Source organism: Silurus aristotelis (assembly GCF_946808225.1).
Source record: "Silurus aristotelis genome assembly, chromosome: 11".
NCBI classification, from domain to species: domain Eukaryota; kingdom Metazoa; phylum Chordata; class Actinopteri; order Siluriformes; family Siluridae; genus Silurus; species Silurus aristotelis.
Window position 1 is genome coordinate 6705858 of NC_139584.1, and position 13763 is coordinate 6719620.

General features: G+C 38.2%; 1 protein-coding gene across 3 annotated transcripts in view; it reads left to right on the forward strand.

Moving 5' to 3' along the window:
- Nucleotides 1–1614: 1614 nt before the first annotated feature.
- Nucleotides 1615–13763, forward strand: part of phf19 (PHD finger protein 19) — a 31270-nt gene continuing 19121 nt past the window's right edge. The window contains exons 1-5 of one of the 3 annotated variants that reach the window (XM_083555229.1): nt 1615–1874; nt 9129–9332; nt 11310–11391; nt 11798–11893; nt 13094–13188. In XM_083555229.1, the coding sequence (XP_083411355.1) occupies nt 9153–9332; nt 11310–11391; nt 11798–11893; nt 13094–13188 (453 nt within the window). In that variant the 5' untranslated portion in view covers nt 1615–1874; nt 9129–9152. Of the gene's footprint in view, nt 1875–1956; nt 2183–9128; nt 9333–11309; nt 11392–11797; nt 11894–13093; nt 13189–13763 lie in introns of those variants that run through there. The other 2 variants (XR_014535885.1, XM_083555230.1) reach the window with 2 other exon arrangements.

Sequence of the window (13763 nt, forward strand, 5' to 3'; positions counted from 1 at the left end):
GGTTTTAATTGCCGGATTTCTGTGCTGATTTGAGACATCAGTAAAACAAATGCTTAGTGATTCAAAATTATATTTTGATGGAGTTTTTTTATCTGAGTTATGAAAGGATGTCATGAATAAATGTGTGTCGCATTGAAGGTTTAAATTTAGCCTCTTTTATGATTATTTATTTATATTTTTTATAAAAACGGTCAAACGACAACGTGTGCTGCATCAATCGCACCTTAATAGAAATTTGTGCTATTAAAACGAATTTGCGTTAACAAGTTAATTTTGACAGCCCAAATACATACATATATGAACGTTTTCATATTTGTTCATGGAATATGTGGAGATAATTTTGTATTTGCATGTTTAAATCTGACCTGTCTTAATTTTTTTTTTTTTTTGCTACCTTTTTAAGAAAAAAGTTGCTTTTGTTGTATATAATATTACTTGCATAAATGCAAAAAAATAAATAAACAGAAGATATTTTACTCACAATTGAGGATTAATTCTTTTTTTTTCACAATGTTTTAACTTCTTATGCTCCCTTGTATTGTTGAAGACGTTACAGTCACGTCCAGATGTGATGCTGTGAATCATTTCAGGTGTAACTGTAATGTTAATGAAGAAATAGCTGTTGTGAGCGTTTGCATGTTTTGTTTTCCCAATGATGCTCCATTCAGTTTGGATCATTTGGCGTTAGTTACGATTAACATATGACGATAATCCGACAGCATTGTGATGTCCAAAGTTTTAGAAACAGTTAATCTTTGATCGTTTTTGTGACACAAACGCATGTTCCTTTTACTAATATGCAACAAAGTAGGTAATTTATCATTATGAAGATTCACTTTGACCAAACTAATATATACATGTCCAGTTGTTCAACTTCTTATGTTGTTCTATTTGTTTCTGACCTCAGATTGGGCATGCTATTCCATTATAGATACCACTCCAGCCCACTATTTACTCTGTAAATAATGCTTACACAGCTGTGACGTCTGATTTGATGAAGTCGGTTCCGATTAATAAAACTAATACTAATAGCTACTAATAATTATGAAATTATTATTATTATTATTATTATTATTATTATTTTTAACATTGTTAACAAAAACAACAATAAAAATAATAATAATAGTAATAATGGGTCTAATTATTATAGAATCACTATTATATATTCATTATTATTATTTTTATTGTTGTTATTATTAACATTTTTATTGTTGCTGTGTTTGTTGGTAAAATTTTAATAATAATAATAATAATAATAATAATAATAATAATAATAATAATAATGTAATAGTTTAGACATTACTGTTATTTACAATAAATCATCAGTTCAGTAGATGTGTAATAACACACAAAAACAAAAATTAATTAGTCATACGTATATATTAAAACGAATATTTACGCGTTTATACCTTATAGTAGTCATATTAAAATATAGATTAAGTGTATTTGCTTCAGGCTGCTGATGCGCAGTTGATATAGCACCGGGCCGCATCCCAATCCGATTTCACCTCCACTAACCAGCCGCACGAGGCGCCACCTGTAGCACCATGGCAACTGCGGTCCCGTTCGCTGTAGTGTCCTGCTCAGGCTGCAGACCGCGCAGTGGTCTGGAGGGCGGTTTGGGACGCAGCCGGTGGGAGGCGGCGAGGAGCGGGACTTCCGGTGATGGTAATTACATAAGCAAAACGTAAACGCTTCGCGGGAAAAGGTGAAAAAATGGCGCCTCGCACTGAGTCCGCGGACTGTGCGTCCGGCTGAAGGCGCAAACTTTTCCGCCTGCCAGGGGGAGAACATCACATCTCGCCCGGGGCTCAGGGGGCTTCTACTGCAGAGGGAAGAGTTTATCCCTACGGGACAGGAGAACCAGCAGGACGGTACTGTACACTTAACGGATTTCTCTCTCTCTCCGCGCGCGCGCTCGTGTGCGTGCGTGCGTGCGTGCGCGCGCGCGCGCGCGTGTGTGTGTGTGTTTGAGCTAGGCGAAGCTAACTTCTTAAGCCTGGATGCGACTCCAGTGCAGAGCTCATACTGTATTCCCCTCTTTTTTTTTAACACTTATTCCTCACAAAAACTACTCAAACACGAGGGTTTCCTGCGTTTGACTTTTCGTGTAGAAAGTGAGGTTTTTATTTGATTTTATTGCATTTTAAAGAAGGGATGAAAAGTTGGTCATGAAAACGAGGTGAGTCCTGTGGGCTGCAGTTTGAATCTTGAATCAGGGAGGGAAATATGATTAGCTTCAGAGCTAATACTGCCTCAGACTCCATTTTTTCCCCCTCATTTAATTAGCATCAGTGCTAATACTGCAAACTTCAAAACCAGTCTTATACAGTGAACAATTAGCTGCATTGATTAGTTTGTATTCTTTGACATGTGAACTTTATTCGCAAGTGAATTGTCAATGAAGTGTGTGTGTGTGTGTGTGTGTGTGTGTGTGTGTGTGTGTGTGTGGATAAATACAGTACTGTGCAAAAGTTTTAGGCAGGTATGCAACAATCCTGTAAAATACGAATGCTTTCAATAATAGAAGTCTTAATTTCTATAACAAAATGCAAAGTAAAGTAAATGAACTTAAGAGAATTCTTCACACAGTTTTTGAAGGATCTTGGCAGGTAGGTTCTTCTTAACATCATGGAGAACTAACACGAGATGATCTGTGGATGTAGGAGGCTGCAACAAATCCTCCATGACGTTGAACTCTACAGGGGCCAAAACTATTACTTCCAGAACTTCCTTGTTCTTCTTTGCGGTGAAGGTAGTTCTTAATTTCGGGTCGTTGTCCCAATCAGATTGTATTAAATGATGGATAAATATCCGCCTGCTTTGCTCCGTATTGAGGACGGCGTTAATCCTGATCAAACCTCCAACCGCATTTGCAAAAATGCAGCCCCAAACTTGCAGGAAACCTCCAGCATGCTTCATTGTTGACTGCAGACACTCATTAATGCACCGCTTTCTACATACCTCCTGCTACAGCCAAATATTTCAGATTTTGACTCATCAGTCCAGAGCACTTGCTGCTATGTTTGCCTGCAACGTTGAGTCACTTAGCCTTGTTTCCAAGTCGGAGGTTTGACTTCTTGCCCACAATTCTTCCATGAAGAACATCTCTGACCAGACTTCTCCAGACAGTGCATGGGTTGTACCCAGGTCCTATGTTGTTCCAACATTGAAGGGAAGTAAATGATGCGTCTTTCACCTGCTGCATTAAGTTTCCATGGCTGACCACTACAGTCCTTAACATTCCCAGTATCTTTGTGCTTCCTCAAAATAGCTTTAAGCAGCACATGTTGAACCTGGGGAGAGACCTTGCTGATGCAGTATAACTATATTTTGTTTTGTTGCTGTGCACAGTTTTGCCATGGTATGATATGAAACTGTCTTCCACAACCTCACTATAGTAGCAGACTTGAGCTGTTCCTTATAAGTGTGTTATTAATAGTGTTATATACCGGTGCCATCTCACGTGTGCTCTTCTCCATAACAACATTAAGCTTCTTCATCCTGAAACCTGTTGTTGCTCTGGTTTTTATACAATTTATAATCAACTGTCACCTCACTCTGATTTCTGATCCCCAGTTACAGTGTGTTTGCATGTTCTCTCTGTGTTCTTACTGGTTCTTTGGTTGCCTCCGATTGGGGATTGTGGCACGTGGACGTGTGTGTTCGGGATTCCCCCACTGTGCTTAGTGAAGGTAGATGATTCCAACGAGAACAGATCTATCTCTGATCAGACCCAAATTCACCATAACCGTGGTTTCTTAATGATTTTTTTAATACACCTTATAAGAGATTAATTTGTAAAGTGGTGGTAAAAGTGCAGCTAACGCAGGTTTTGAATCTTGAACTCCTTTTTTTTCTATCTATCTATTTTTAGGTGCACGTGTGTGCTCGGGGTACACTTGAGGACCCCTTTGCCTTACAGTGTTGTTGTAAGAAAAGCCAGGCCCCCCGATTCGCCTGCTCTGTAGCTGACTTCCTTATTGAAACCCTGCTGCTTTCTGTCTCAGTCACTGCTGGCTGCGTTTGACTCATCAAACTGTCCCTGAAACAGAGCTTGATACTTTCTGTCTATTCTTTACATGCAAAATGTACAGAGCGGTATAAAAAACCGTTTGCAGCATGCCTGAACGTACCGCTGTTTTGCGTGCCTTTCTGAAAACCGAACACACACGCGAGCCACAGTTCAGTTATAAATCACAGTATTTCAGCTTTCTGTTAAACCTGTTTCTGGTATATTAAAAAAAAAATCGATCACGCCTTGTGAAGCCATGTTCAGCAGATACAATATTCTCATGTTTAACCTTTCACACACTCGCATTGCAGACATGTCATCAGTAGCACTGTTCTGTGTAATGGACCACCGCACTGTCGAATTCTCGATTCTCGGACAGAAGTTGATTAGTTTTCTTTTAAGAGAAGCGCAGACGTTCGCATGAATTTCTTATGCTACCGTTTCTATAGCAACAGCGCACTCACACTTACACCACATGCATGTAGATGCGATGACGTTCTTCTGTGTTTAGATTGCATTTTGGGGAGAAGTCTTTAGTGTCTGTGTGAAGCTTTCCAACATGAGAGTCATTAGAACGAATGGCTTTGCATTTTCTCAATTACAAGCATCCCAGTGACTGTTCATTGCTCCGTTAACACGTGGCGTCGAGGTCGACCGATAGATCAGGCCAATTTAGTGGGGTTTTTTTTTTATTAATTGACCGATTGTGCTGCAAATTAGGCCAATTATTTAGCAGACCCACATGACACACCAAACCGTGTGTGTACGCTTCACACTTGCATGAGAGAGAACATAATTCTCCCATACCAGCAGGTGGCACTATTCTGTATTTGGCATCCAAACAGAAAACAAGAATAGATAGAACTGCAAATTTTTAAAGTGAGCAGCGTTTACCAAGCCCCGGTCATTGCTAACAGATTTTATTGCCGAGAGTTTGTTCTATTTATTTATTTGTTCATCCCTCGCTCATGTGCTCATTCGCTAAGCCGAAAAACCTGATATCTGACCACAAGTGTACTAAATCAGAGAGGCTCTATCTTCGGTTCCCAATCAGAAAATTTTCCCTGCATAACATCAACTTAATGCTTAAAATTTACTCATCAAGGTAAGAACCTGTATATTTTTCAGACAAGAAAGTTCATCTTCGGCACTCACTAATGTTCCATGGCACCGCATCGGTCTCTGTTTCACGAATCCCCAACTCATCCGCCTCCTACTCTGTGTAGTTTCCCCCCCTCACTCCCTCTCTCACCTTAAAAAAAAAAAAAAAAAAAAAAAAAGGCAGTTAACTTTCTCTCACGCATTCAAAAATTAGGATGTGGGTGGGTCTTAATCTGGGTTGCTTAAAAGCACCAATCACGATGACTAGGACTGTCAACTCCTTTTCTTTTTCTCTCTAATTATATTTTCCTTCCCCTTTACTTTTTCTCATCGTATAGTCTCGTCACTGGTAGCCTGGGATCCCTGTGCTTTCAAGAAAATGAAGGGGGTTTACACATACATGGAGTATCATACAAACAAATGAGACTTTGATGACTTTCTAGCACATTGCATTCCTAGAGAGACAGGCTTATATTTAAAGCTCTTCTCTGCTCTCAGGGCTGTTGTGTCCATCCTGCTCTTGCCGATAACCTCTTGATGACTTCAAAAGGCATTCATGACCCAGGGCTAACCCTAACACTAGACCCATGCAGGTTGTCTTATCTCCTAACTCTTTGTTCTTGGTATGGGGTATGTATAGCATAAGGAAGGTCAAACTTCACTGGCAAAGTTTCTAGTCCTTGTTTCGTGGATAAAACCTTTAGGAAAAGTGCTGTTGTTGGAATTCAATTTGCAGTAATGCTAAAACGTTTGTTGTTGATCATTTTCCTGTAAGTAGGAAGTTTTGTTTCGAGGTATGTGACATGGTCAAAATATCATAATGTGATTCCTTTTCTAAAGTACACATTAGTGTTGGATTGGCAATAACACGTCAGACGATTTCAAACGTCTATAATGTAGATATACTTTTATTATTATAACATTTATTAGATATTTTATTGTAAAAAAAATTTTTAATAGTATCAAAAAAACAGATAATTAGGCTGTAAAAATGTCAGGAGTGTAAACGACTTCAACAATATTGAACAATTTGAACACAACAGATGTGTTACGGATATCTTTAGGTGTTTGATGGATTTGATATTTAACCGCCCGTGTTTAAGAAGCTCCCATTTATAAAAACTCAAACATTCTGGGCGAGATGTTGATATAGGGCCCTTGCACAAGACCCCTTGCTTCCTGACGAGCTGGGATTTGTGATAAAAGAGTTTCACTATGCTAAAATGTCTATATGACAAGTTAGAGACTCTTCTTTCTTTAAAAAATAAATAAATAAATAACTATAGGGATGAGCAAAACAATCAAAAAATCACCTGACTGGTTTTTACTTTACTGACGGTATTAGTGTTTCTGTGAAGTTTCCATCGCTAAAGGAGGAGTGACTACAAGCATTCAGCCACATTCTGTATATATCAGTGAAATTCTCTTCTTCACATATCCCATCTTCTTAGAAAGTTGGGGTCAGAGTGTGGGGAGGATACACCACCCCTGGAGCTGTTAAAAAGGGCTGGAGGGTTCTGAGCCTTGCTCAAGGGCCTAACAGTGGCAGCTTGGTGCTGCTGGGGCTTGAAGTCCTGACCTGCTGATCAGTAACCCTTAACTGAAAAGCCTTAACTGTTGAGTCACCGAAGCCTGGATGATATCTGCATAGCAGGAAAAAAAATAAGCAAGCAGCAGGACATAATGCAGCACATAAATTAAAGCAATTGTTTAAAACCTGTGTGTAACAGCGAGTAACAGATCAACAAGAAACCAAATCTAATATTAAACATAATGTAACAAAACTGTAACATTGCAACATTCAAATATTTACATTTTTAATGTAACAATGAGATAAAATTGCATGGTACATTATTCCACTCGATCTGTAACTTAAAAAACTACATTTGAGTGATTTTCCCAAACTGGAGTCAAACGTTTCGGACTCGTATAACTAAAAGTCAAAAAAGAGAGAAAACAAGAAAACATCAAACCTTTTACAAATAAATTACGCGAGTAAAGTTTAGTTTGATAACAAAAAAGAAAATTCGTAAATTCCAAAGTGCAAAAAATGTGGAATGATGTAACACAGTTGAGGTTTCTGAAATAGTAAAAGTAGACCATATTTAAATTGTATTATTTCTTTTTGTAAGTTACGACTCGGCATGAAAATGCAGGTTTCACGTCATCTTTTTTTCTTTCTTTCTTTTTTATATTTTCTTTCTTTTTTTTCTTCTTTTTTCTCTTCCCTTCATTCTTTCTTTCTTTTTTATATTTTCTTTCTTCTTTCTTTCTTTCTTTTTTACTTTTTTCTTTCTTTCTTGCTTTCTTGTTTTCTGTCTTTCTTTCCTCCTTTCTTTCTTTTTTCTCTTGCTTTTTTCTTATTTACTTTTTTCTTTCTTTCTTACTTTCTTTCTCTTTCCTTCTTTCTTTTTTCTCTTTTACTTTTTTCTCTTTCTTTCTTGCTTTCTTGTTTGCTTTCTTTCTTTCTTTCTTTCTTACTTTCTTTCTCTTTCCTTCTTTCTTTCTTTCTTTCTTTCTTTTTTCTCTTTTCTTTCTTTCTTTCTTTCTTTCTTTCTTTCTTTCTTTCTTTCTTTCTTTCTTACTTTCTTTCTCTTTCCTTCCTTCTTTCTTTCTTTCTTTTTTCTCTTTTCTTTCTTTCTTTCTTTCTTTCTTTCTTTCTTTCTTTCTTTTTTCCTCTTCCCCCACTTTACTTTCTTTCAATTTATTGAATCAGATAATATATATATATATATATATACTATATAACTATATAAAAGCTTAATTCAGGAAATTCATGTATAAAAATGTACTTAAAAAAAATATTAACCGTCTTTAATTTGAAAATTGTAAAGTTTATAGTGGCGGCTTGTTAAGGAGTGTATGAGGGATTTCTCCTTTGAACAGATTCCCTCATGCTGGGATTTCCCCTAAGTTACAAACAGTTTACACAATAGCGCTTCAATAAACTACACCATTTCCCCATGATAAGGATTCTACAGTTTTTGTTTAAAACAGTTATCTTTTTAATCATGATATAGTCAATATAGGCAGAGCAGCATATTCAAAACCTCAAACAGCCAAATAGTCTAGAACATCTTGGGCAGAATACTTGCAGCAATAAAAATTACATTAGCATCTTTTTTATTTTCACTACATATATATCCAGAGACACAGAATACCTGAATAGTTTTTATAATTATAATGGCTCACATTGAACAAAACCCGTTGTGCCTAAAAGTTTTTTTTTATTTATTTATTTATTTTTTATTTATTTTTGCTATGCAGCTGTAATAACATGCATATTACACCTGCTGATAACCAAAAGCAAACATAAGCGATGAAATGCAGCACCTCCTCATTTCAAACCAAAAGTCCAGACTCACTTTTGATAATAATAATAATAATAATAATAATAATAATAATAATAATAATAATAATATATAATAAAAGCTTCTGAAATTTAATGCATATACAATTAGACAAAGTAGGAGATTTTATTTTTCATGCTTGTTTTCCAGGACACTACCTGGAGTGAAACTATCAGAACTTATGATAAGATGATTAATAAAGTAAATCAAACAAATCCAGAACAGCGGTGTAAGGCTACGATTTGCCACTGCATCATGATTTATAGCGTTTATTTCTTTTGAAATATTTTTTTTCCTTTTTTCAGTGAGCAGAAACTGTATTGATGAAGGACTGCTACAAAATTTTTAAAAACGAAAAAAAAAACCCAGACGTAACACTTTAACACTTTCTAATAATAATATAAAAATATTAATGACCAAAACAATGACGATCTCAGATGCCCAAATTCCCATAACATTAATCAGTCACATGTTGGAGAGACCAGCCACTGCAAAAACCACGGAATGTGCACTAATTTATTATAATTTAGCAAGTGCTGTTTTTAAAAACTGGCAGACGATGAATTCAAATCTTTTTTTATTCTTCTTCTATGTCTGGAATTGACCCATGCAACCATTGGAATGTCATGGATATAACTTGGCGTTTCTGTGTTTTTTCACAGGAAATCCAGACGAGTGCGTTAAGGATGTTGGACGGAGCGTGCCGGGATGGCTACCTGGCTGTAGGTGCAGAGGACCTGGAGGACAAGCGGCTGCTGCCAAAGCATGACAAAATCTGCAGTGACCTAGAGAGCAAGCTGACCGTGGGCCAGTACGTACTCTGCCGCTGGTCTGATGGCCTGTATTACTTGGGAAAGATCCAAAGGGTGAGTCAGTGTGACTGGAAGCGCTGGAGTGTAGCCATGTGTGCCGCAGTGTGGGTTTTGCTAACGCATCTCTCTCGCGGTCATCGCAACTACACCTGCGCATCTTTTTAATGTTCTGCGTTCTTCATCAGCAGGATTTCCTTCAAATTTAAAAGGACGCAAAACTTTGATTACGAACCGAACAGCCTGAAATCACTGTTAGGAGAAAAGTTAATTACGCCACACTTTTTGTATAAGACTAATTCATATTTTAATTGCGAGTCCAAATGCAGTAATTAATTCAACCCAATTCCTCGCGGTATTGCCGATCTTATCTAAAGTTAACTAATTGGATGAGATTAGATTTCTTTTCTTTTCACCGAACAACCTTCTCCATCCATCTGCTGATCTATATTTTCATGCTTTACTCTGAAATGACATATTTTGCCCTGAAATGTTTGAACGGTATGCTTCAACACGAATAAACTCAGGTGCTATTTACGATCTTACGACGAGCCTATTGTATAAATGCAAAACTCGCAATCGGAGAGGTGGCCTGTTTTGGTGCCTGGCGATGCCGATAGAAAAGGAGAGAGACAAGCGATAAAACCAGGCTTAGACACAATATAAACCGCTACCTTTTTCCCCCCACACTTTAAACCCCGCGGCTTAAACAATGAAGCGACTAATTTATGGATTTTTCCGGGGTTTTTCCCAGTTTCACAAACTTCAAGCTAAAAAACTGAGCCCCATAACATTAGACCAATGAAACTCTTTATATTAAATCAGATGCTCTCCCACTGAATCGGGCCGCACCACATCATAAATATGGATGATGTTCCTCTGACGTTTGACCTGCCGCTCACTCGGACTGTCTACAGGAAATGCGAATCATTCGTCACGCTGAAAACAACCGAGCATGAAAACACAGTTCACCTGTGTTCTGAGCTGCACGGCATCAGGAGAAAAGCTTCACCGATTGTGATTTTTAAACCCACGACGATGCCAAAAGAAAAACTCCCGAGAGAAATAGTTGTGAAAGGAAGGAGGAAGACAGTGAACAATTACTTTCTTGGTAGGCTACTGTTTAGATACAAGCCGTGTATGTTCAAAATAAAAATCTTTGTAAAATTCAGTGGGTGCGGCTTATATTTGGGTGCGCTTAATAGTCCGGAAATTACGGTATATCTATGGATATAATAGTTTTACACTTAAACGGGTTTATCAGACCATTCAAAGTGCGCTCTGGCCAACAAAATCCTGTTAAATTGTCATTTATTTATATTTGTGAACTAAAACATGAGAATGCGGCGACGGGAAAACAGTCAACAGCGTGACCGTGTGTTCCAGCCCAATATGAAGCGGTCTTTCCGTTACCAACCGCACTTCCAAATTTCCAATAACAACACATTCCTCTTATACCACAGTGGTTCAGCCCAAGCTTCATTACATAAAGAATAATGGGATGGACTTTTATCCAGTTATAGTGAATTTTTCTTGTGGAACTCCACTGAATCATGACTTTCCTGTTATTGCTCCCAATTATTTTTATGGCGACTATTATTATGGAGTCATTGAGGGGAAATTCCAAAGCTGAAGAAATGACACATCACAATGTTAATGATGTGAAGAGGTTCACCATGCAGCAGCACTGTGGCATGAAATAGTTACTTATGGCTTCTCTGTTTAAGGCGAATATGGCGTGCTTTGCTTTTCTTCGTTTGAAAATGGAACGTGATTTCGTGAGTAAATGGGTCGCATGTTGTTATTATTTTCGGTATTATTGTGTAGCCCTTCTCTCAAGCATTTAATATCCTTTGTCTGAAATGTCCACATTCAGAGACTCGTGATTCCCTGCTTGCATCACTGATTTAACCGAACTCCAGCATCTTTTCGCTCCTCTTGTCTGGCTCACGTAACGGATTCTACAAGTTTGCGTACATCTAAAGCACGTATAGCCCCTGAATCATTAGATGGTGCGTATGTTTGTGTGTGCAGGTTAGCTCGTCAAAGCAGAGCTGCTTCGTCACGTTCGAAGACAACTCCAAGTTCTGGGTGCTTTGGAAGGACATACAGCATGGTAGGCAGCGCCCACGATTTCTGTCCCACCACCACTCCTCTGCAGTACTGTACTCGTGTCTCCTGTTTCCATGGAGCTGTGAAGAAAACGTCGATTTCTGTCACTTTAATGTAATTCAGGGCACTCACTAATTAGCGTTATGTGAATTTCAGCCAGTAAATGTAACCTGGATGATCCCAGAGTGCAGGTGGATTATTGTTGTTTGGTGGGTGTGTGTGTGTGTGTGTGTGTGTGTGTGTGTGTGTGTGTGTGTGTGTGTGTGTGTGTGTGTGTGTGTGTGTGTGTGTGTGTGTGTGTGTGTGTATGTGTGTATGTGTGTGTGCAATGTGATACACATGATGTGAACGTGTAAATATGCTGCACTGTTTTTTCCCCCCCCTTTTGCGTGTACGCGTGTGAACCTCAGCTGGCGTTCCGGGAGAAGAGCCCAAATGCTCTGTGTGCTCCGAGATGACTATAGTGTCTGAGAATAAAATCCTTATCTGTGGAAAATGTGGAATCGGTGAGTCACTTCTTAGCAGAATAGTTTTGTGTTTATTTGTATTCCTTTTTTTTTTTTCTTTTTCAGCCCACATTTACATGAAGTTAGTCTGCGGAACAAATTTCATTTATGCAAATAACCAAGCAGATGCACCAAGAGTTACACGTCAGGGGTGAATACACACGTAGCAAGATAGCAGCGTGTAAAAAAAAAAATCGGAAAATGTCAACATCAGACGGTATTTCTAATTAGGGTGCTTTCACATGCACAGGGTTTAAGTCGAAATCTGGCGTGTTCTGTTCAGGCATGTAAGAACAAGGCACTCGTGCTCAAACGTGGATTAAAAAAAATATGTTTTTGTGAAGTAGTCCAGAAAAAAAAACTTTGACAGAGCGGGCAAAATTTTAAACTTTGTTTGAATTTTACATTTTTTAAAAATTGTTTATGAAAAATGTATAAACGGTTTTCATTGAATTTGGCGTGTTTTCTCTTATATATCGGCGCTACGGATTCAAACAAAGTTTTAAATTTTGCCCGCTCGGTCAAAGTTTTTTTTTTCTGGTTTGTTAAATCACGTTGCATTTTGCTATTGAAGCAAAGCGCACCGAGAATTTGTAATTCCGACAAATAGACGTGAACTCAAAAAAAAAAAAAAAAAAACGGACCAAATATTAGGAAAATAATTTCGCTAGTGAATAAATTGGTGTCACCTGTAGAACTTGCCGGCTAACTATGAGCAAGAGATCAAAGGATTCATTTGTTTATAAAAAAAACGATTGAACCATTTTGCTGATTGATTTTATTTATGAGGTGGCTCCAAGGTTTGTGCTGTTTACATATCAGTAGTCTCTTCTGACAGCAGATAGAATGTACCAGTGTTTACTGTTAACCGTGTAGTTTTAAACATGGAGGAAAAAAAAAAAAAAGAAGCAAAATGGGACAAAGCTGTCGCATCATCAGTCTGAGTAAAAATCCATGCAGTCTTTAAAGCAAACAGAGGAGTATTTTGAGCTCGGGTGATGAGGCAGAGGGGAAGTCTATGCTGCGTGTAATTGCTCACGGGGGAGTTGGCACTCCCCACACTCTCTCTACATTGGGATTAGTTTAGACTCTTCATATTTACAGCTCTAAAGTGCCTCGGAGTCCAGCAGCCTGTCAAATACCCTTAAATGTCTTCTCTGTCTCTCACCCCACCCCCTCACCCCCATCCTCTTCCGACAGGCTACCACCAGCTGTGCCACATGCCGCAAGTGGAGAGTTCAGCAGACCTCTCGCCTTGGTTTTGCAGGAAGTGCATTTTTGCCTTAGCAGTGAGAGTGAGTGTGCACCTCATTGCTTTCAGCCACGTTTCTGTCATTTTCCTTACGATCCAGATGTTATAAAAACCTCATAACCTTATAGGAAGTGTTAAACGTATCGACTCCATCTCTAGGGTATGGGTGATTACCACAGACAAGAAAAACCCACAAAGCAAAACAAGGGCAGTTATCGAATTCTCAAAGGTGCCGACTTCTACTACACCTTTTGACCTGTTTAATACACAAATAAAATTCTGCTGGTTTTTTGAGGGTGGAAATGCGCAGGATGTGTATGAGTTATGGTAAAAATTCCCCAGAGAGACGCAAGATAGATCACCACACCACATTGTAAAGTATGTAATGAATGAAGACTAAAACACAGTATCGACAATACACAAACCTGTATTTATTATAAATATATATAAAAAAAACACTGCCTTCTGTAGACCTTGCCAATAAATCAGCTAATGTCACATCTGTGTCAACTCCCAAGAGCGCATCCTAGAAATTCCTCTGACTCTCAACCTACAACTTCCTCACATTATTTTCCCTTAACTTCCCATCCCTTTCGTATGACTAGTGTTATTCCTTCA